Consider the following 20,767-nt stretch of genomic DNA (forward strand, 5'->3'; position numbering starts at 1 on the left):
TTGTGTTTGCAGGGTGTGGGGTGTGGTTGGGTGCTGTACAGTGGGTGTTGTGTGGGGCTGGTGGTTGGAAGGTGGTGGAGGGGGTTTGTGAAGGCAGATTCTGGTGGTGTGGGGTATGTGTGGGTGGTGTACAGTGGGTGTTGTGTGGTGCTGGTGGGGGAAAGGTGGGGGAGGTGGGGTTTGCTGCGGCAGGCTGTGGTGGTATGGGGTGTGGGTGTCTTGCATCTCCCGTTCTGTGCTGGATGTGAGCTGCTTCAGGTGGGAGGTGTGGAGGGGGGTAGCGGAGGCAGCGTGTGGCGGAGCAGCAGGCGCCAGGGCAGCGGGTCTTACGTGCGGCAGGAGGTGGGAGCTGTGGAGGGGGGTAGCGGAGGCAGCGTGTGGCGGTGCGGGTGGCTGCCAGGCAGGGTTTTGTATGTGCGGTGGGAGGTGTGTGGGGATGGGGGGGTAGGGTAGGCAGCGTGTGGCGGTGTGGGGGGTGGGCTTTTGGGTAGCGGGTGTTATGTGTGGCAGGAGGTGTGAGCTGTGGAGTGGGGTAGTGGAGGCAGCGTGTGGTGGTGCAGCAGGCTCCCGGGGTGCGGGTGTTATGTGCGGTGGGAGGTGTGAGGTGTGGAGGTGTTTGGGGAGGCAACGTGTGGGGATGAGGCGTGCTTTGGGGGGTAGTGGTTTTTCTGTGCGGGTGGAGGGTGAATCTGTAGAGTGGGGTAGCGAAGGCAGCGTGTGGCGGTGCGTGTGGCTCTCGGTTAGCGGGTGTTATGTGCGGATGGAGGCGTGAGCTGTGGCCCCCCACAGAGGCAGCGTGCGGTGGTGCGGGTCTGTGGGTGTTATGTGCGGCAGGAGGTGGGGGCTGTGGAGGGGGGTAGCGGAGGCAGCGTGTTGGGTGCGTGAGTCTCCTGGTTAGTGGGTATTAGATGTGGCAGGAGGGGGAAGGTGTGGAGGGGGGTCACGGAGGAAGCGTGCGGGGTTTGTGCGGGTCCCGGCCAGCGGGTGTTTAATGCAGCAGGAGGGGGAAGCTGTGGAAGGGGGTGGCGTAGGCAGCAAGCGGGGTGCGGGCGGCTCCCTCCCAGCGGGTATGACCTGCGGCAGGAGGGGGAAGCTGTGGATGGGTTTGTGGAGGCAGGGAGCGGGGTGCGGGCAGCTCCCGCCCAGCGGGTATGACATGCGGCAGGAGGGGGAAGCTATGGATGGGTTTGTGGAGGCAGGGAGCGGGGTGCGGGCAGCTCCCGCCCAGCGGGTATGACATGCGGCAGGAGGGGGAAGCTATGGATGGGTTTGTGGAGGCAGGGAGCGGGGTGCGGGCGGCTCCCGGCCAGCGGGTATAACATGCGGCAGGAGGGGGAAGCTGTGGATGGGTTTGTGGAGGCAGGGAGCGGGGTGCGGGCAGGTCCCGGCCAGCGGGTATGACATGCGGCAGGAGGGGGAAGGTTTGTGGAGGCAGGGAGCGGGGTGCGGCTGGGTCCCGGCCAGCGGGTATGACATGCGGCAGGAGGGGGAAGCTGTGGATGGGTTTGTGGAGGCTGGGGGCGGGGTGCGGGCGGGTTCTGGCCAGCGGGTATGACATGCGGCAGGAGGGGGAAGCTGTGGATGGGTTTGTCGAGGCAGGGAGCGGGGTGCCAGCGGGTATTACATGCGGCAGGAGGGGGAAGCTGTGGACGGGTTTGTGGAGGCAGGGAGCGGGGTGCGGTTGGGTCCCGGCCAGCGGGTATGACATGCGGCAGGAGGGTAAAGCTGTGGATGGGTTTGTGGAGGCAGGGAGCGGGGTGCGGGCGGGTCCCGGCCAGCGGGTATGACATGCGGCAGGAGGGGGAAGGTTTGTGGAGGTGTAGCAGGGGCCAGTGTACTCGTGCGGTCACTGGCCCTGCTACTAACAATCCTGTACCTCCTCACCTGGGGCGGGCCGGCGCCGCCCCATGGGGCCGGAGGTGGCGCTGGTTTCGGGCAGCACTGGAGACCGGGCCTGGTCCGGTCTTCCCCTGCCCGGCCAGTTGCAGAGTTCGGCAGCGGGCGTGGGGGCGGCGGTGAATATCTACCGACGCTCCACGCGGGTGATGGCGGCGAGCCTGCATCCTCCGGGACTCAGGCCCCGCCAATCACCGTGCAGCTTTTTGAATTTGGCGCCAGCCGCGAGCCAATCACGGCTCGTGAGCTGGCAGCCAATCAGGAGTGGCGGGGGCGAGCCAATCCCGGCTCGCCGCGTCATAGCCATCCCGCCTCCGGCGAAGACAACGCGGTGGGCGTGGCCGGACCAGGCTTGGTCCAGCCATTGCCCTTTGGACGGGTAAGTTCAGGTGGTGCCCCCCCCCAACGCCTAGACCACCAGGGATTCGGGCACTAGGCCCGTGGGGCATGGCAGGCACTAGGCCTGAGGCGCGTTAGGCGGGCGCTAGGCCCGGGGGGACCAAAGGGGGCATTAGGCCCACCAGCCTGAGGCACCGTAGGCGGGCACTAGGCCCGTGGGGCAAAAACAGGCACTAGGCCTGAGCAGCAGAGGGCGTTAGGCCCCCCCATTATCCCCCCACAGTTAGGCAGGCCCACGGCCTGAGCAGCAAAGGTCGTCAGGCCCCCCCATTATCCCCCAGATAGACAGACATAGGCAGGGGGCATCCAGGGCAAGGAGGCCCAACGCTATGGTGTGTACAGTAAGTCGGCGCTACGCCGCAGGTTGCTGAAGTCGGCGCTACGTCGCAGGTAGCATAAGTCGGCGCTACGCCGCAGGTTGCTGAAGTCGGCGCTACGCCGCAGGTTGCTGAAGTCGGCGCTACGCCGCAGGTTGCTGAAGTCGGCGCTAGGCCGCAGGTTGCTGAAGTCGGCGCTAGGCCGCAGGTTGCTGAAGTCGGCGCTAGGCCGCAGGTTGCATAAGTCAGCGCTCGGCCGCAGGTTGCTAAAGTCGGCGCTAGGCCGCAGGTTTCATAAGTGGGCGCTACGCCGCGTGTGTGATGAGTTCTCAGTTTCCCCACAGCCAGGCCCCCATGAAAGTTAGGCTGTCGGAAGTACGCGTTGGTGAGTACCACAAGGTTGAAACAGTATTACGGTATCGTGTTATAACCTCTGTATAAGTGTCTCTCTATCATAAAGCGTAAGCAGCGCCACGTCACGTGGGCTGTGTTGTGTGTTCTCTTACAGGAGCAAGGAAGAAGGGCCAGTTGTCTGGCAGAGATCCGAGGATACCGCTGGTGAGCGTAAACGTGTTTCGTGTGTTGCCTGTGGTGTATGTTACCCCTTCCCCCACCTCCCCTTTTGGCGTTTTCGTTCAGGGTCGCCCCTGGTGCTTCGCACCACTACGGGGGCACCCAGTCTGAGGCCACAAGTGCCAATGATGACCCTTCACTGAGCCCAGTGTAGGCCACCCCTGCGTAGTGTGTCCCCCATTCTTTTTCAGGTCACCCCAGGAAGTTCTTCTCCGTGTCTGGACGTGTGCCAGTATCGTCGGAGTTGTCTCGACGGACTGAAGGTGGAGGACGGGAGCCAGGAGGTACGTAGGCCTGGTAAGTGAGCGCGCCGTACTTCTTTCATCCAGGGCCCCACCCCCGTGCCTCTTACATTTGGCGTAGTCGGCAGGATCTGCGGACGACAGACACGATGTGGAGAACGCCACCAGAACGGATCCACCCCCTGGCATGTGAGGATAGAAGCAGAGGCATATCTAGCACGGGGCGAGCACGGCACGTGCCCTGGGCGCCGTGGCTGCCCCTGCAGAGGGGGGCGCCACCAGCACCTGCACGGCCCGCTCGCCCCATGCGACAGGGTTTCAGCCGCCGGCGGCGCTTCCCGCGGTGCCCCCCCCCACACACACCTGACACAGATCGGATCATTCTTACTGATCTGATCTGCCATGTTGCGCTCCCGAGTCCCAGCTGCCCACTTCACTATCAGCAGCCGCCGGCGCCTAGGGCCGCCATCAAGGGGGTTCTGAAGGTACTTTTGTCCCAGGCCCGGACAGAAATGGGGCCCGTGTGGCAGCGTTGTAGATAGTGCTGGCCCACCAGTGGTGCAGATAGCTCACCGGCAAGCAGCAGCCATAATGTAACTAAAGATAGCGCCAGTGGCATTACCATCGTGGCACTGGCCGTGAATCAATGGGAGCTTCCGGACAGCCAATCAGCAGCTGAAGGCTCATAGACTGAAAGCCAATCAAGAGCCGCTGTCTCTAGTTACTTCATTCTGCTGCTTGCCGTTGCGCTAGTGCAACACTGGCAACCCGGCGATTTCTACACAGCTGCCACCAGGGCCTCGAAGCGGTGGATGAAGATGATCAGCGGCGCACTCCCCGATCACGCATGTCTCCAAACCGCTGGCAGCTTTCACAGGCACTGCTGCGTCGTCCACTCTGTGTTAGTCTGCAGAGCCTTGATGCTGATTAGTGAATGGCTCTGTCCATCCACAAATCACTGTGGTGGGATGCTTCCACACACTGATTGGTGGATGGCTGGAGCTGTCCACCAATCTGAATGCATGAAGCTGTAAGCAGGACAGAAGGCAGCTAAGCTGGTGAGTATAGTAATCATCTTATTCGGTCGCCCCATATTGATCTGAGGTCTGCTGATTACACTTTTTATGGTATAGGAACATATAAAATAAATATATTTTTCCTGAACATAAAATAAAACAAACATTGGGGGTCATTCCGAGTTGTTCGCTCTGTATTTTTTTCTCGCAACGGAGCGATTAGTCGCTAATGCGCATGCGCAATGTCCGCAGTGCGACTGCGCCAAGTAAATTTGCTATGCAGTTAGGAATTTTACTCACGGCATTACAAGGTTTTTTCTTCGTTCTGGTGATCGGAGTGTGATTGACAGGAAGTGGGTGTTTCTGGGCGGAAACAGGCCGTTTTATGGGAGTGTGCAAAAAACGCTACCGTTTCCGGGAAAAACGCGGGAGTGGCAGGAGAAACGGGGGAGTGTCTGGGCGAACGCTGGGTGTGTTTGTGACGTCAAACCAGTAACGACAAGCACTGAACTGATCGCAGATGCCGAGTAAGTTTGAAGCTACTCAGAAACTGCTAAGAAGTGTCTATTCGCAATTCTGCTAATCTTTCGTTCGCAATTTTGATATGCTAAGATTCACTCCCAGTAGGCGGCGGCTTAGCGTGTGCAAAGCTGCTAAAAGCAGCTTGCGAGCGAACAACTCGGAATGACCCCCATAGTTGGCAACAGCAGTCATAAGGCACAAATATATTGCGCTTACAAAAGTTCTGTTAGCCTATTGCCACCATCTGTTTCCTTCATTTTGTGTATATATATATATATATATATATGTGTATATATATATACAGGTTGAGTATCCCATATCCAAATATTCCGAAATACGGAATATTCCGAAATACGGACTTTTTTGAGTGAGATTGAGATAGTGAAACCTTTGTTTTCTGATGGCTCAATGTACACAAACTTTGTTTAATACACAAAGTTATTAAAAATATTGTATTAAATGACCTTCAGGCTGTGTGTATAAGGTGTATATGAAACATAAATGAATTGTGTGAATGTACACACACTTTGTTTAATGCACAAAGTTATAAAAAATATTGGCTAAAATGACTTTCAGGCTGTGTGTATAAGGTGTATATGTAACATAAATGCATTCTGTGCTTAGATTTAGGTCCCATCACCATGATATCTCATTATGGTATGCAATTATTCCAAAATACGGAAAAATCCCATATCCAAAATACCTCTGGTCCCAAGCATTTTGGATAAGGGAGACTCAACCTGTATATATATATATATATATGCAAAAGTATTTACTTATATATTTTGATGTCCCACTCCTGCTGTAGCTCCACCCATGTTATCCACAGCCCCGCCCACATCTGCATTCCACCTTTCTCCTCATGGGGGCCCTGCCCATTTTGGTGGTACCGGGCCCCACAATTTCTGATGGCAGCCATGCGATGGCACAGCTATCCAAACATAAGGGATGCATGCAGCAGAATGTGGCTCAGTGAGAGCCGGAATACCTAGTGTCGTTTTGACCCAGTGGAGGCTGTGCTGCTTAGGACTCGGAGTAGAGAGTCAGAGCGGAACATGCAGGAGAGCTTTGGTCTGCAATTTACAGCCTGTCTGCCAGCAAAAGTAAGACAGGCTGTATTGATTTATTTTTCCCTGCTCCTATTAATTAATTTTGAATTTTATGCTCTGCTTCATATATACTGTAATATATGTGTGTGTGCATGCGTATATGCATGTGTGTGTACGTATATTATTATACAGTATGTATATACTGTACACATGTATATATGTATTTACGGGTTGGGACTGAGGCATTCCACTGTTTAGAATCCTTCCAGGGATGACAGGAGTCAGGAAGCAAGGTATCCCTCACCCCTTTACCCTCTCTTACTGCAGCCACCCCCACAGCCTAACGCTCGACCCACCCTCACAGCTTAACCCTAACCGCCCCCCCCCAGCCTAATCCTAACCCTCCCCGGGGGTGCCTAACCCCCCCCCCCCCCCGCAGCCTAAACCTAACCACCCTTCCCACAGCCTAACCCTTCCCCCACAGCCTAAACCTAACCTCTCATCATGGCTTACCTCTCCAACATCCCAACAGTCCCTCAATCGAGTTCCCGGCTATCAGTATGCCAATTCCGACATTCTAATCAGTGTTGGGATCAGTAGGAGAGACTATCCCCCTTCGGAGCGCAGCAGACCACACTGAAAAGGGTGCATCCCTGGTGCGGTGCTCTGCATCCCGGGTGGCGCCGAATATGTGGAGTGTCGGAGGTGGCAGAAGTGCCGCAGCTTTGGGTGAGAAACCGCTGCAACCCTTCCGCTGCTAAACTCTGTAATTAGTCAATTAAGGGGGTAGGCTCCCCTCACCACAGTGCCCCGCAAGCCTTGTTAACTAAGGGGGTAGGATCCCCTCACTATATAATGTGAATTTTTGCTCATACCATGTGCTGTAACGTGAATTTTGGCTCATTCGGCGTGCTATAATGTGAATTTCGGCTCATTCAGTGTGCTATAATGTGAATTTCTGCTCATTCAGTGTGCTATAATGTGAATTTATGCTCATTCAGTGTGCTACAATGTGAATTTCGGCTCATTCAGTGTGCTATAATGTGAATTTCGGCTCATTCAGTGTGCTATAATGTGAATTTCTGCTCATTCAGTGTGCTACAATGTGCTATAATGTGAATTTCGGCTCATTCAGTGTGCTATAATGTGAATTTCGGCTCATTCAGTGTGCTATAATGTGAATTTTGGCTCATTCGGTGTGCTATAATGTGAATTTTGGCTCATTCAGTGTGCTATAATGTGAATTTCGGCTCATTCAGTGTGCTATAATGTGAATTTCGGCTCATACCGTGTGGGGTAATTGTAAATTTCGGCTCATACCGTGTGGGGTAATGTGAATTTCGTCTCATACCGTGTTGGGTAATGTGAATTTCGTCTCATACCGTGTGGGGTAATGTGAATTTCGGCTCATACCTTGTGGGGTAATGGGAATTTCGGCTCATACCGCGTGCTATAATGTGAATTTCGGCTCATACCGTGTGGGGTAATGTGAATTTCGTCTCATACCGTGTGCTATGTGAAAGGAGCACCAGTACTAGATAGTATAAGGGGTCCTACTACACTGAAGGACACGCCCCTTTTGAGTGACCATGCCCCCTTTTCCGGACGCGCACATAATTACTATCTACACTTTTTCATTCCCCCTTCAAAAATTCCACTTCGACCACTGCACCTACATCTATACATACACACCCTGACATCTTTATAATATATACAGTGACACTGGTGGCGTGTGTTTTTTTTTTTTTTTTGGGAGGGGGGCACCATTATTGATCTTGCCCTGGGCTCCAAAAACCCTAGTTACGCCTCTGGATAGAAGTAACTGGCCCGCCTCACGTCCGCTGACCTACTACGGGCAATGCAGCAAGCCGTAAAGCGTAACAGAGAGGAACGCCGCCAGAAGAAACGTCAGCAAGCCACCATCGACCCCTACCAGACAGGCCCGCAACAGGACCAGCAGACTGAGGAGTGCCCCCGGCTGCCTGCTACGAGTGCGGGTGTAGAGATGCAGCCATGGGTCGCGGGGGTCCATAGCAGCGGCCATTACTTCACAACCGAGCCCCCAAGATCAACGATCCCCGTGGAACATAGGGATTGGCCCTGAGAGTGCAGCGACCAAGCCGTCCCATCAGAGGGGCCACACTGGACCCAGCGGACCTCGGACGAGCCCTAGTGCGCGCTCTGTGGAGAAGTGGACCACGAGTCGCCGGATTGCCCATACGCCTCCTCCCGGGCGATTAGGAATTGGCGCCAAGGGCAAGCCGAGGGGAAGGGAGCGTCGGACAGGCGCCAGGAGGAGCGTCGGATGCGGGAGATCAACTGGTCTGCCTGCGACGACTACGGCGGCGACCACAAGGGCTGTACCTGGGACGACGACCGGAGCGAGGGGGAGGTAGAGAGATGTACGGGCTGCCAGGATCCCGACCACGAGCGCCCTGAGTGCCCCTGGCCTAGGGACAACCTATCATCGGGCTGGACCGACTTGGAAGAATCCGACAACGACGAGTGGGAGACCATGTCATCCAATGAGGAACCCCGTGTCTCCGACCAAAATACGGATACCCTGGAAGATGACGAAGGGTGAGAGACCCTGTCATCAGATGAGGGACCCAGTGTTGCTGACCAACCTGTAGACAACCCGGATGACGACGACGGGTGGGAGGATATGCCATCAGACGAGGAACCCAGTGTCCTAGAGAGCCGGATCCAGCCCCAGGAGGCAACCGCCATCGCCATGGAAGGTCTACCACCCACGGTGGTCCCCGAGGGGATAGCACCCCCAGGCCAAAGGGGGAAGGTGAGGCTTCCTTACGCAGGTGCACTTGTCCTGGATGGGCCACTGGAACCGGGGCCGACCGCCAGGACAAGTGATGAAGGCCCTGACGCCGGGACAAGGGCGATAGCCAACTTTGTGGGGACCACAAAGGAAAAAGCGTGGAGGAATGTAGCAGGGGCCAGTGTACTCGTGCGGTCACTGGCCCTGCTACTAACAATCCTGTACCTCCTCACCTGGGGCGGGCCAGCGCCGCCCCATGGGGCCGGAGGTGGCGCTGGTTTCGGGCAGCACTGGAGACCGGGCCTGGTCCGGTCTTCCCCTGCCCGGCCAGTTGCAGAGTTCGGCAGCGGGCGTGGGGGCGGCGGTGAATATCCACCGACGCTCCACGCGGGTGATGGCGGCGGGCCTGCATCCTCCGGGACTCAGGCCCCGCCAATCACCGTGCAGCTTTTTGAATTTGGCGCCAGCCGCGAGCCAATCACGGCTCGTGAGCTGGCAGCCAATCAGGAGTGGTGGGGGCGAGCCAATCCCGGCTCGCCGCGTCATAGCCCCGCCCCCTGGCACTGGCTTGTATTAGCCAGCGCCGGGCGCGAGGGCTCAGTTCGGCGGCAGAGAAGGAGCAGAGAAGAGCTCCCGAAGATTGTAGGAGGAAGACGGCGCCAGAAGTCCCGGCGGGCGATGGTAGTTGCAAAAGAGCTGAGACACGCCGCCGCCCGCCGGGTGAAGTACAAAGAGCCGACGCCTGTCGGTGAAGACGTGGGAAGCCCTGGGACAGCGGTGTGCAACGCAAAAGAGCTTGCACAGGCCACCGCTGCCCAGGTGAAGTCTCCAGGAAGCCCGGGGGTGGTGGGAGCCATCCCGCCTCCGGCGAAGACAACGCGGTGGGCGTGGCCGGACCAGGCTTGGTCCAGCCATTGCCCTTTGGACGGGTAAGTTCAGGTGGTGCCCCCCCCCCCCACCCCTAGACCACCAGGGATTCGGGCACTAGGCCCGTGGGGCATGGCAGGCACTAGGCCTGAGGCGCGTTAGGCCGGCGCTAGGCCATGGGGGACCAAAGGGGGCATTAGGCCCACCAGCCTGAGGCACCGTAGGTGGGCACTAGGCCCGTGGGGCAAAAACAGGCACTAGGCCTGAGCAGCAGAGGGCGTTAGGCCCCCCCATTATCCCCCCACAGTTAGGCAGGCCCACGGCCTGAGCAGCAAAGGTCGTTAGGCCCCCCCCATTATCCCCCAGATAGACAGACATAGGCAGGGGGCATCCAGGGCAAGGAGGCCCAACGCTATGGTGTGTACAGTAAGTCGGCGCTACGCCGCAGGTTGCTGAAGTCGGCGCTACGCCGCAGGTAGCATAAGTCGGCGCTACGCCGCAGGTAGCATAAGTCGGCGCTACGCCGCAGGTTGCTGAAGTCGGCGCTACGCCGCAGGTTGCTGAAGTCGGCGCTACGCCGCAGGTTGCTGAAGTCGGCGCTCTGCCGCAGGTTGCTGAAGTCGGCGCTAGGCCGCAGGTTGCTGAAGTCGGCGCTAGGCCGCAGGTTGCTGAAGTCGGCGCTACGCCGCAGGTTTCATAAGTCGGCGCTCGGCCGCAGGTTGCTTAAGTCAGCGCTAGGCCGCAGGTTTCATAAGTGGGCGCTACGCTGCGTGTGTGATGAGTTCTCAGTTTCCCCACAGCCAGGCCCCCATGAAAGGTAGGCTGTCGGAAGTACGCATTGGTGAGTACCACAAGGTTGAAACAGTATTACGGTATCGTGTTATTACCTCTGTATAAGTGTCTCTCTATCATAAAGCGTAAGCAGCGCCACGTCCCGTGGGCTGTGTTGTGTGTTCTCTTACAGGAGCAAGGAAGAAGGGCCAGTCGTCTGGCAGAGATCCGAGGATACCGCTGGTGAGCGTAAACGTGTTTCGTGTGTTGTCTGTGGTGTATGTTACCCCTTCCCCCACCTCCCCTTTGGGCGTTTTCGTTCAGGGTCACCCCTGGTGCTTCGCACCACTTCGGGGGCACCCAGTCTGAGGCCACAAGTGCCAATGATGACCCTTCACTGAGCCCAGTGTAGGCCGCCATTCTTTTCAGGTCACCCCAGGAAGTTCTTCTCCGTGTCTGGACGTGTGCCAGTATCGTCGGAGTTGTCTCGACGGACTGAAGGTGGAGGACGGGAGCCGGGAGGTACGTAGGCCTGGTAAGTGAGCGCGCCGTACTTCTTTCATCCAGGGCCCCACCCCCGTGCCTCTTACAGAGGCAGGGAGCAGGGTGCGGGCGGAGGCAGGGAGCTGGGTGCGGGCGGGTCCCGGCCAGCGGGTGTAACATGCGGCAGGAGGTGGAAGCTGTGGATGGGTTTGTGGAGGCAGGGATCGGGGTGCGGGCGAGTCCTGGCAAGCGGGTATGACATGCGGCAGGAGGGGGAAGCTGTGGATGGGTTTGTGGAGAGAGTAATCGGGGTGCGGTCTGGTCCCGGCCAGCGGGTATTACATGCGGCAGGTGTTATGTGCGGGAGGAGGTGGGAGGTGTGAAGGGGGTTAAGGAGGCAGCGTGTTGGGGTGGGGGGTGCGGGCTGCTGGCGTCCAGTGTATGATGTATGCGCCTGTAGGTGGGAGGTGTGGACGGGGTATTGCGTTGGCAGTCTGTGGGGGTGCGGGTAGTGGGAGCAAGTTGGCAGTCTGTTAGGCAAGGAGGGTTTGGTGCGTGAGGGGTGTGTGGTACCGTGCACGGTGGGGCATCTGTCCAGTGATGGTTGCCTCTGATGATGGATTGAGCCTGTTGTCCTGGGCAGTGGTTAGAAGCACGTGACTCCGGCCAGGGCTGTGACTCCACCAAGCGTTACGGCCAGGCACAGAATCACAGATTTGGCCTAATATATAGGAGATATTTTTTTTTTTCTTTAAAATCATTGTGGATAAGTTACATGTTCTTCACCTAATTAACTCACAAAAAACCCAACTGGAGCGCTTTTTTTTTAAATAGCCAGTTAGGTGATTAAAATATATGACATGCACACTGGGAAGAGATGTGAGTCCTTTATAAGTGTGCTGGTCTTCTGAAGACCCAATTAAACATTATATTTCTCTTGTATATAAATTCATTTTGGACCACTAATTCCCCTGGCCAAGGGCATAGGTACCATAGGTGCAGGGAGTGCAACTGCTATGGGGCCCACCTTCCCTGTCAAAGTTACATGTGTCATATACATTCTTCACCGTTGGTAAATACATAACCTTACAAACTTTTGCCTTGGGGCCTGCAATATATCTAGTTATGCCCCTGGACCTGCTCATTGTAATGTGGTTTAAAAAAAAGTAGAGTCACTATACTTTGGCATAATGTGAATTGGGGCACTGTGTTTCACAATGTGTATTGACAGCTCTACAGCGTGATATGTGAACTAGGGACCTACTATGAGGCGTACAATAAACTAGGGCACTGGCATGGGGCATAAAAGTAACAATGCGAAGAGGTGTCTCTCTAGAAGCATTGGGATAGGGGCTCCTTCAAAATGTTGCTATGGGGCCCACAAAATTCTGGCTACGCCCCTGCCCCTGGCTATATCAGTTCATGGTACTAAATGTCAATATCATGAAACACAGTTCAGCAGTTGACATGCACTACAAGTTTTGACTAGATGGTATCGGAGCTCCAATGTGCTTCATTAAAATGTTCCTAGGTCATGTAAACATATGTTGGAGATGTGGCCTATCACCAGACACATCATCTCATACTAGGTGGGATTGCCCTAAAATTACATCTTACTGGCAAACCATAATTAACATATCAAATACTATAGTAGTTGATGATATAACTACTGACTTCTGGCTTTTTGAACAAAACGAAACACCAATTGTTAAAACACTGAAATAATGGCACCAAAGTGATTATTCCAGTGTACTGGACAAACTCACAAGCCTCTGCCAAACATCAATTGGTTCTAGAGAATTGATCAATATATGGAAATGGAAGACATCACACTCTGTGGATAGATATTCACAATGTTTATAACAATATGTGAATCTGTGGGTTTCTAACTTCACACATGAGGTGTAAAACCTTTACTACACAAGTGGTACAAAGACAAACAACTTGATACAAATAAGAAGAAATCCCATTCATTACTCTGATCTCTGTGTGTGCTCTTGTGCGAGGAAACAGTGTCATTTTCCTCAAAAATAAATTTAAAAGACAAAATCTTCCACAAATAAAGTAAAAGGAGGATAAAGGTTTTGATTTCCCAGTGTACAAATCTGTGTGGAGGAAGAAAGAGCATCTGATCACTAGGAAGCAAATACCCCCATCATGAGTCCACTTATATTAAATATTCTTAGTGAACAGCATATAGCAAAATATAGGCATTGCATTGGTCCTATTTGGAATATGGGTTACCATTAGCAGTACCATGGAAATAGAACAGTTGAAGATCCTACTGTGCGCACGTTTAAGCAGCCACTAAAACCAATAAAATGAGTTGACACCACAACTCCAGAATCAAATAACATACAAAATATATTGGAAACAGACAGTGCTATAAAATTTATAATTTTACTCCCCTAGTGCATCCAAACTTCTGTTCACTGTTCAGTCTTTCTGGTTCTTCAAGCATACAGTATATACAGTAGGGAAAAAAAGAATATACAACCAATAGTGTAATACTGTTTAAACTAGTGATGTGCACCGGAAATTTTTCGGGTTTTGTGTTTTGGTTTTGGATTCGGTTCCGCGGTCGTGTTTTGGATTCGGACGCGTTTTGGCAAAACCTCCCTGAAAATTTTTTGTCGGATTCAGGTGTATTTTGGATTTGGGTGTTTTTTTTTACAAAAAACCCTCAAAAACAGCTTAAATCATAGAATTTGGGGGTAATTTTAATCCCATAGTATTATTAACCTCAATAACCATAATTTCCACTCATTTTCAGTCTATTCTGAACACCTCACACCTCACAATATTATTTTTAGTCCTAAAATTTGCACCGAGGTCGCTGGATGACTAAGCTAAGCGACCCAAGTGGCCGACACAAACACCTGGCCCATCTAGGAGTGGCACTGCAGTGTCAGACAGGATGGCACTTCAAAAAAATAGTCCCCAAACAGCACATGATGCAAAGAAAAAAAGAGGCGCAATGAGGTAGCTATGTGACTAAACTAAGCGACCCAAGTGGCCGACACAAACACCTGGCCCATCTAGGAGAGGCACTGCAGTGTCAGACAGGATGGCACTTCCAAAAATAGTCCCCAAACAGCACATGATGCAAAGAAAAATGAAAGAAAAAAGAGGTGCAGGCATCGCAACCAACACAATTGGACTCTCCTTGGGGATTTGTGATTTAGAAGAACGCACAGTTCTTTGCTGTGCTTTTGCCATCTTAACTCTTTTAAGTTTTCTAGCAGGAGGAGTGCTTCCATCCTCATGTGAAGCTGAACCACTAGCCTTGAACATAGGCCAGGCCCTCAGCCGTTCCTTGCCACTCCGTGTCGTAAATGGCACATTGGCAAGTTTACGCTTCTCCTCAGACGATTTTGATTTAGATTTTTGGGTCATTTTACTGAGCTTTATTTTTTTGGATTTTACATGCTCTCTACTATGACATGGGCATCGGCCTTGGCAGACGACGTTGATGGCATTTCATCGTCTCGGCCATGACTAGTGGCAGCAGCTTCAGCACGAGATGGAAGTGGATCTTGATCTTTCCCTATTTTACCCTCCACATTTTTGTTCTCCATTTTTTAATGTGTGGAATTATATGCCAGTAATATATCAATAGCAATGGCCTACTACTATGTATACTGCGCACAACTGAAATGCACCACAGGTATGGATGGATAGTATACTTGACGACACAGAGGTAGGTAGAGCAGTGGCCTACTGTACCGTACTGCTATATATTATATACTGGTGGTCAGCAAACTGTGCAAAACTGAAATGCACCACAGGTATGGATGGATAGTATACTTGACGACACAGAGGTAGGTAGAGCAGTGGCCTACTGTACCGTACTGCTATATATTATATACTGGTGGTCAGCAAACTGTGCAAAACTGAAATGCACCACAGGTATGGATGGATAGTATACTTGACGACACAGAGGTGGGTAGAGCAGTGGCCTACTGTACCGTACTGCTATATATTATATACTGGTGGTCAGCAAACTGTGCAAAACTGAAATACACCACAGGTATGGATGGATAGTATACTTGACGACACAGAGGTAGGTAGAGCAGTGGCCTACTATACCGTACTGCTATATATTATATACTGGTGGTCAGCAAACTGTGCAAAACTGAAATGCACCACAGGTATGGATGGATAGTATACTTGACGACACAGAGGTAGGTAGAGCAGTGGTCTACTGTACCGTACTGCTATATAGTATATACTGGTGGTCAGCAAACTGTGCAAAACTGAAATGCACCACAGGTATGGATGGATAGTATACTTGACGACACAGAGGTAGGTGGAGCAGTGGACTACTGTACCGTACTGCTATATATATATAGTTATACTGGTGGTCAGCAAAATTCTGCACTGTCCTCCTACTATATACTACAATTCAGCACAGATATGGAGCGTTTTTCAGGCAGAGAACTATTTATATATATATATATATATATATATATAAATACTGGTGGTCACTGGTCACTGGTCAGCAAAACTCTGCACTGTCCTCCTACTATATAATACTGCTGGTCCCCAGTCCCCACAATAAAGCAATTAGCACACTGAGCACAGATATTTGCAGCACACTGAGCAGTCAGATATGGAGCGTTTTTCAGGCAGAGAACGTAGATATTTGCACTTGCAGCACACTGAGCACAGATATTTGCAGCACACTGAGCACAGATATTTGCAGCACAATTTGCAGCCCACTGAACATAGAAACTGAGAGGACGCCAGCCACGTCCTCTCACGATCATCTCCAATGCACGAGTGAAAAATGGCGGCGACGCGCGGCTCCTTATATAGAATACGAATCTCGCGAGAATCCGACCGCGGGATGATTACGTTCGGGCGCGCTCGGGTTAACCGAGCAAGGCGGGAGGATCCGAGTCTTCCTCGGACCCGTGTAAAATGGGTGAAGTTCAGGGGGGTTCGGATCCCGAGGATCCGAACCCGCTCATCACTATTTTAAACCTCTTATAATTTACAGTAGTGTGTTCCACCAATACAGAGTATTGTATTGTGTGAGATATCTACCACCTCAATTAACAGGTATGTTGGGGTAGCACCCCCCCCCCCCCCCTCCCACACACACACAAACACACACACACACACACACACACACACACACACACACATTCCACTCTCGCTTTACGCAAATATTCAGGCATCCAAAAGCTTACTTTCAGTCTTCAAATAGATACCACCCAAATTAGAATAGGAAAATGGGGAGCCGCCTGTGCATCTTACTCACTGCCATCCACTTGGGTCTTTGCATATAAAACTCCACAACTGCTTTCTTATAGTTCCATAAATGATGATGTTTATTGACACATGTAGCCAATGGTGATCCTTTATATATGAAAAAGGATTTATTCCACAGAAAAAAACAGGTGTCTCCAGGTAAAAAGGTTTATAAACAAATACATGCAAGGAATGCATAAAAATGGGTGGGTTTCACTCTGAGTACCAGAAAAAGTCCTCCTATAGATGTTCTATTGGATCCAACAGCTGAAGGATCTATTTCAAAAGTCAAAGGTAAGTCCACCTCCAACAATCCAAATCCGGTTAGGCTGTGTGTGTATGTGTGAGAGTAGCCTGGCAGCCCTTGCTTGTAGAATGCCAGGACAGACCCGGCTTATGTCTGAAAGGGAGATGACCTGGGAATATCCCTGGTCTCAAGTATAGTGCAAAAGGTGGGCAGCCAGCAAAAACCCAGGTTTTTGCGGAGGTAAAAAACCCGGGTCTGAGCAGAGACATTCCCTGGTTGTATGTCTGAAAAGGATATAAAAGGATATAACTACCATTGCATTTAGGTGAACACTAGAAACCAATCGAAAGCTTGTTTATATTCGCGTACTTTCACTAGACAGAAGGTAATTGGTAATTGGTTGATGTGGTCAGGGCAAAATCTGTAAATGCCCCTGTTACTGCTTTAAATTATTGATTCAGACGCTATTATTTTTAATTGTGGTGCTCTTTGTTAACTGTACTCTGTTTTTGTTATTTATTTATTTACTGTAATGCTAAGTTTTGTCTCCCTATACTGTCCTTTGTACGGCGCTGCTAAACACTTGTGGTGCCTAATAAATAAAATGTAATAATAATACTAATAATTCAGCTCCAATGAATGTATCTTTTGTTTTGTTTTTTTACTAATAATTTATTTCCATCTTTTAGATATTGACTTAAAGCCTGATATTGTCTGGCCGTGTGCAGCTCCCATCAGATTCTCAGCTGTTAGCTCTTGTGCTGCCTACTTAGCCCTTTGCCTTGATGACGAAACACTTACAGTGTGGGACATTAAGTATTCTGGTGTGATTTGCACTTGTTTATATTAAATGTGCACATTGGGGGTCATTCCGAGTTGTTCGCTCGTTATTTTTTTTTTTGCAACGGAGCGATTAGTCGCGAATTCGCATGCGCAATGTCCGCAGTGCGACTGCGCCAAGTAAATTTGCTATGCAGTTAGGAATTTTACTCACGTTTTTTTCTTTGTTCTGGTGATCGTAATGTGATTGACAGGAAGTGGGTGTTTCTGGGCGGAAACTGGCCGTTTTATGGGTGTGTGCGAAAAAACGCTACCGTTTCTGGGAAAAACGCGGGAGTGGCTGAAGAAACGGTGGAGTGTCTGGGCGAACGCTGGGTGTGTTTGTGACGTCAAACCAGGAACGACAAGCACTGAACTGATCGCAGATGCCGAGTAAGTTTGAAGCTACTCAGAAACTGCCAAGAGGTGTGTAATCGCAATTTTGAGAATCTTTCGTTCGCAATTTTGATAAGCTAAGATTCACTCCCAGTAGGCGGCGGCTTAGCGTGTGCAAAGCTGCTAAAAGCAGCTTGCGAGCGAACAACTCGGAATGAGGGCCTTTATTTATAAGAAAAATCACTAATACATCGGGAAACTCTTTCTTCATTACCAGGATTCCCATTAGCTGTCGTTGCCCTCCCAGAGGGAAGGTCCATAGGCAACATTTATTTCTTAGGACACAAGAGCTCCAACAGAGATTATCCATCTGTGCCTAGAGTCCAGATCTTGGTGTTGGGTGCAGATAAGTCTCTGTACCTTGTGAATGCAGCAGGAGGCAAAGAGTCCAGCCTTGTTCTTCTCCAGGAGAGGTGAGACCTTTGCACCTAGATGGTTATTTAGCTTTTTTTATTATTATTATTATTATTATTATTATTATATTATTTATTTAATCAGCTTTAGTAGAAAACAGCCAATTATGTATTTGTTCTTTCTCTGTGGATTAATTTGCAATGAATAAATAAAACCTTAATTATTGCTACTTAAACTGTTATGTAAGAAACTATTGCCTAATCTTCATTGCATAATATGGATATAAATACATTAAAGCTCTTTTTTATTATTTCATATAGTTGTATGAGTAAAGTCCTATGCTGTCATTATGTGCGCCAAGTGCCCTGTCTGTATTCTCACTGCTGTCTACAAAATAGCACGCTGATGTACGGGGCACTGTACAAATGGTCAGTGGCACTGACCATTCCGACAACTGCAGCCAATGATTTTGACAGCTGCAGTCCCTGGCTGCAGCAGCTGCCACCTCCGGTCTGCACAGCAGATCTCGCTAAAGTCGCGAGATCTCGCACATGACCAGTGAGCCAGCTGGGAGTGAAAAACAGAGCATCAGCACTAGGCTGATGCGCTGGGGGGTTTAGCATCGATCGCCGGAGGTGAGTGTTTTCACTCGCCCGCTTCGGCAAACGAGATGTTCATACATCTCGTCACCAGTGCTTTCTGCTTCACATCGCTATAATACATCTACCCCTGAGTCTGATGCTTCTCAATTGGCAGCACTGGAACGGAGATACCGAATAACAGGCAGGTCACACTCACGTGTAGATGCTAGAGCAGCAGCTGGGGTGTCATCCACAAATCCCCTCCAGAGAATCCACTTATAGAAACAAACAATGGAGCACTCACCAGTCTTTTCTTAATTAGTATCAACAGGAGTTTATTAACCAGACAGCACAACATGACTGTTCACTGCAGTCCAACATGAATTCACAGGTCCTCAAACGTTTTCGGTCATACACAGACCGTCATCAGGAGACACAAATTTCAATAGAGAGCTGTCCCATCATAATAGAAGCACCAGCAGCCTATCTGACCCTACCTCACCGGCTCCTTATCTACCTACCATTCAACCAGCGGCGCCAAAATGACGTCACAATTTGGGCGGAGTCAGCCCACTTTAATTAAACCACAAAAGGGAAATGCCAACCATCATATATAGCCCACACCTGTATCACCAAAATGCACATACCATAGCGGTGCCCCCATGGAGGGCACAGCCGCCACTATCAATCTCCATGCCCTGTAGCGTGCGCCGGCGGAGATGACGTCCCATAGCGGTTGCCAAGCAACTGCAATTGGGAACACCCAATATCCACCAGTGCCCAATCAGCGTCACACTGTGCGCAAACGGAAATAACGTATCGGGACGGTTGCCAAGCAACCACCCGAGCGCTTCCATGCCCACTAGCGTGTGCGGGCGGAAGTGACGTCTCCAAGCGGTTGCCAAGCAACCACAATTGGAGACACCCAACGTCCACCGGCGCCCAGTCAGTGCCCCAATGTCTGCAGACGGAAGTGACGTATCAGGACGGTTACCAAGCAACCACCCGAACGCTCATTCACAATAAAGCAGTACCTATTCTTTTTTGCTAATTCAAAGAATATACAGTCATATAAAGGGCACACGTTCACCAATGTTAGTGCTTAAACTAGAGGCCGATCACATAACAAAAGTAATACCATTATATGCAAAGGGTCAGATCAACGGGATACAGTCCTGGCAGACCTCATGTGTAAGCCAGGTTTTAAATAGTGAACAACACCAAATGGTTATTCAAACTATAACATGTAGGTAGTAGGAGCCAGTGAGGTACGGAAGACAGTACATCATATGACAAATGACAAAGACAAAACACACATACACAGAAAAAATCACCTACATAAAAAAGCTTAAATATTATTACAGAGTGCATTGGTCCCAAAGGACTACATGTCCTTTCTCTTAGAAAAATACCCAATGGGTTATTCTCATTAAGCCCATTGGGGGCTAGAGTTCCCAACTTAAAAATCCATCTTGCTTCTAATTTCCTCAGAATAAGAGCACGGTCCCCACCTCTCTCAGAATCCGGTACCCAGTCTATGATACGGCATCTAAGTGCTGATACCTGATGTCCTGCTTTAAGAAAATGTTGTGCAACTGGTTTATCTGACATCCCAGATGTGATCGCCTGGTGAATCGAACTCCTGTGATTTGCCATACGTTCTCTAAATGTGCAGGTTGTCATCCCGACGTATGCCAGACCGCATGGGCATAACAGCATATAGACCACATAACTCAGCCTGCAGTGAAGCTTATATCGGATATTAATCAGTCTGCCAGTGTGAGGGTGTGGAAAAGAGCTGCCCGGCAGTAGCGAGCAGCACGTCACACAACCCACACACCTAAAGCACCCTGGTTTCTTGGTGTTTAACCACGTGACACCCTCCTTAGCCACAAGACGTCGGGCTGGTTGCATAAGGATCTGCTTCAAGTTTCTACCACGTCTGTAGGCCATCATAGGTGGATTGTCAAGAGTGCCTTGAAATTTCGGCTCTGACTTGAGTAGCGGCCAATGCTTTTTGATGGTTTTAGAAATAACGGGAGACATATCATCATATTGTGTCACAAAGATCATCCGATTCTGTATGCGATCATGTTTTTGGTGAAGCCTCAATCTGGCTTTAGTGAGACAGCTCTCAACAACACTTCTTCTATATCCCCTCTCGAGGAAACGCTCTTTCATTTGTGTAATTTGAGCTTCCGCA

General features: G+C 51.1%; 1 protein-coding gene across 5 annotated transcripts in view; it reads left to right on the forward strand.

Moving 5' to 3' along the window:
- Window positions 1-20,767, forward strand: part of WDR93 (WD repeat domain 93) — a 145,877-nt gene that overhangs the window by 85,689 nt on the left and 39,421 nt on the right. For all 5 annotated transcript variants that reach the window (XM_063925801.1, XM_063925799.1, XM_063925800.1 and 2 more), the window contains 2 exons: window positions 17,104-17,238; window positions 17,847-18,042. In XM_063925801.1, coding sequence (XP_063781871.1) covers window positions 17,104-17,238; window positions 17,847-18,042 — 331 coding nt within the window. The remainder of the gene's footprint in view (window positions 1-17,103; window positions 17,239-17,846; window positions 18,043-20,767) is intronic.

This window comes from Pseudophryne corroboree, chromosome 6 (assembly GCF_028390025.1).
Source record: "Pseudophryne corroboree isolate aPseCor3 chromosome 6, aPseCor3.hap2, whole genome shotgun sequence".
NCBI lineage: Eukaryota > Metazoa > Chordata > Amphibia > Anura > Myobatrachidae > Pseudophryne > Pseudophryne corroboree.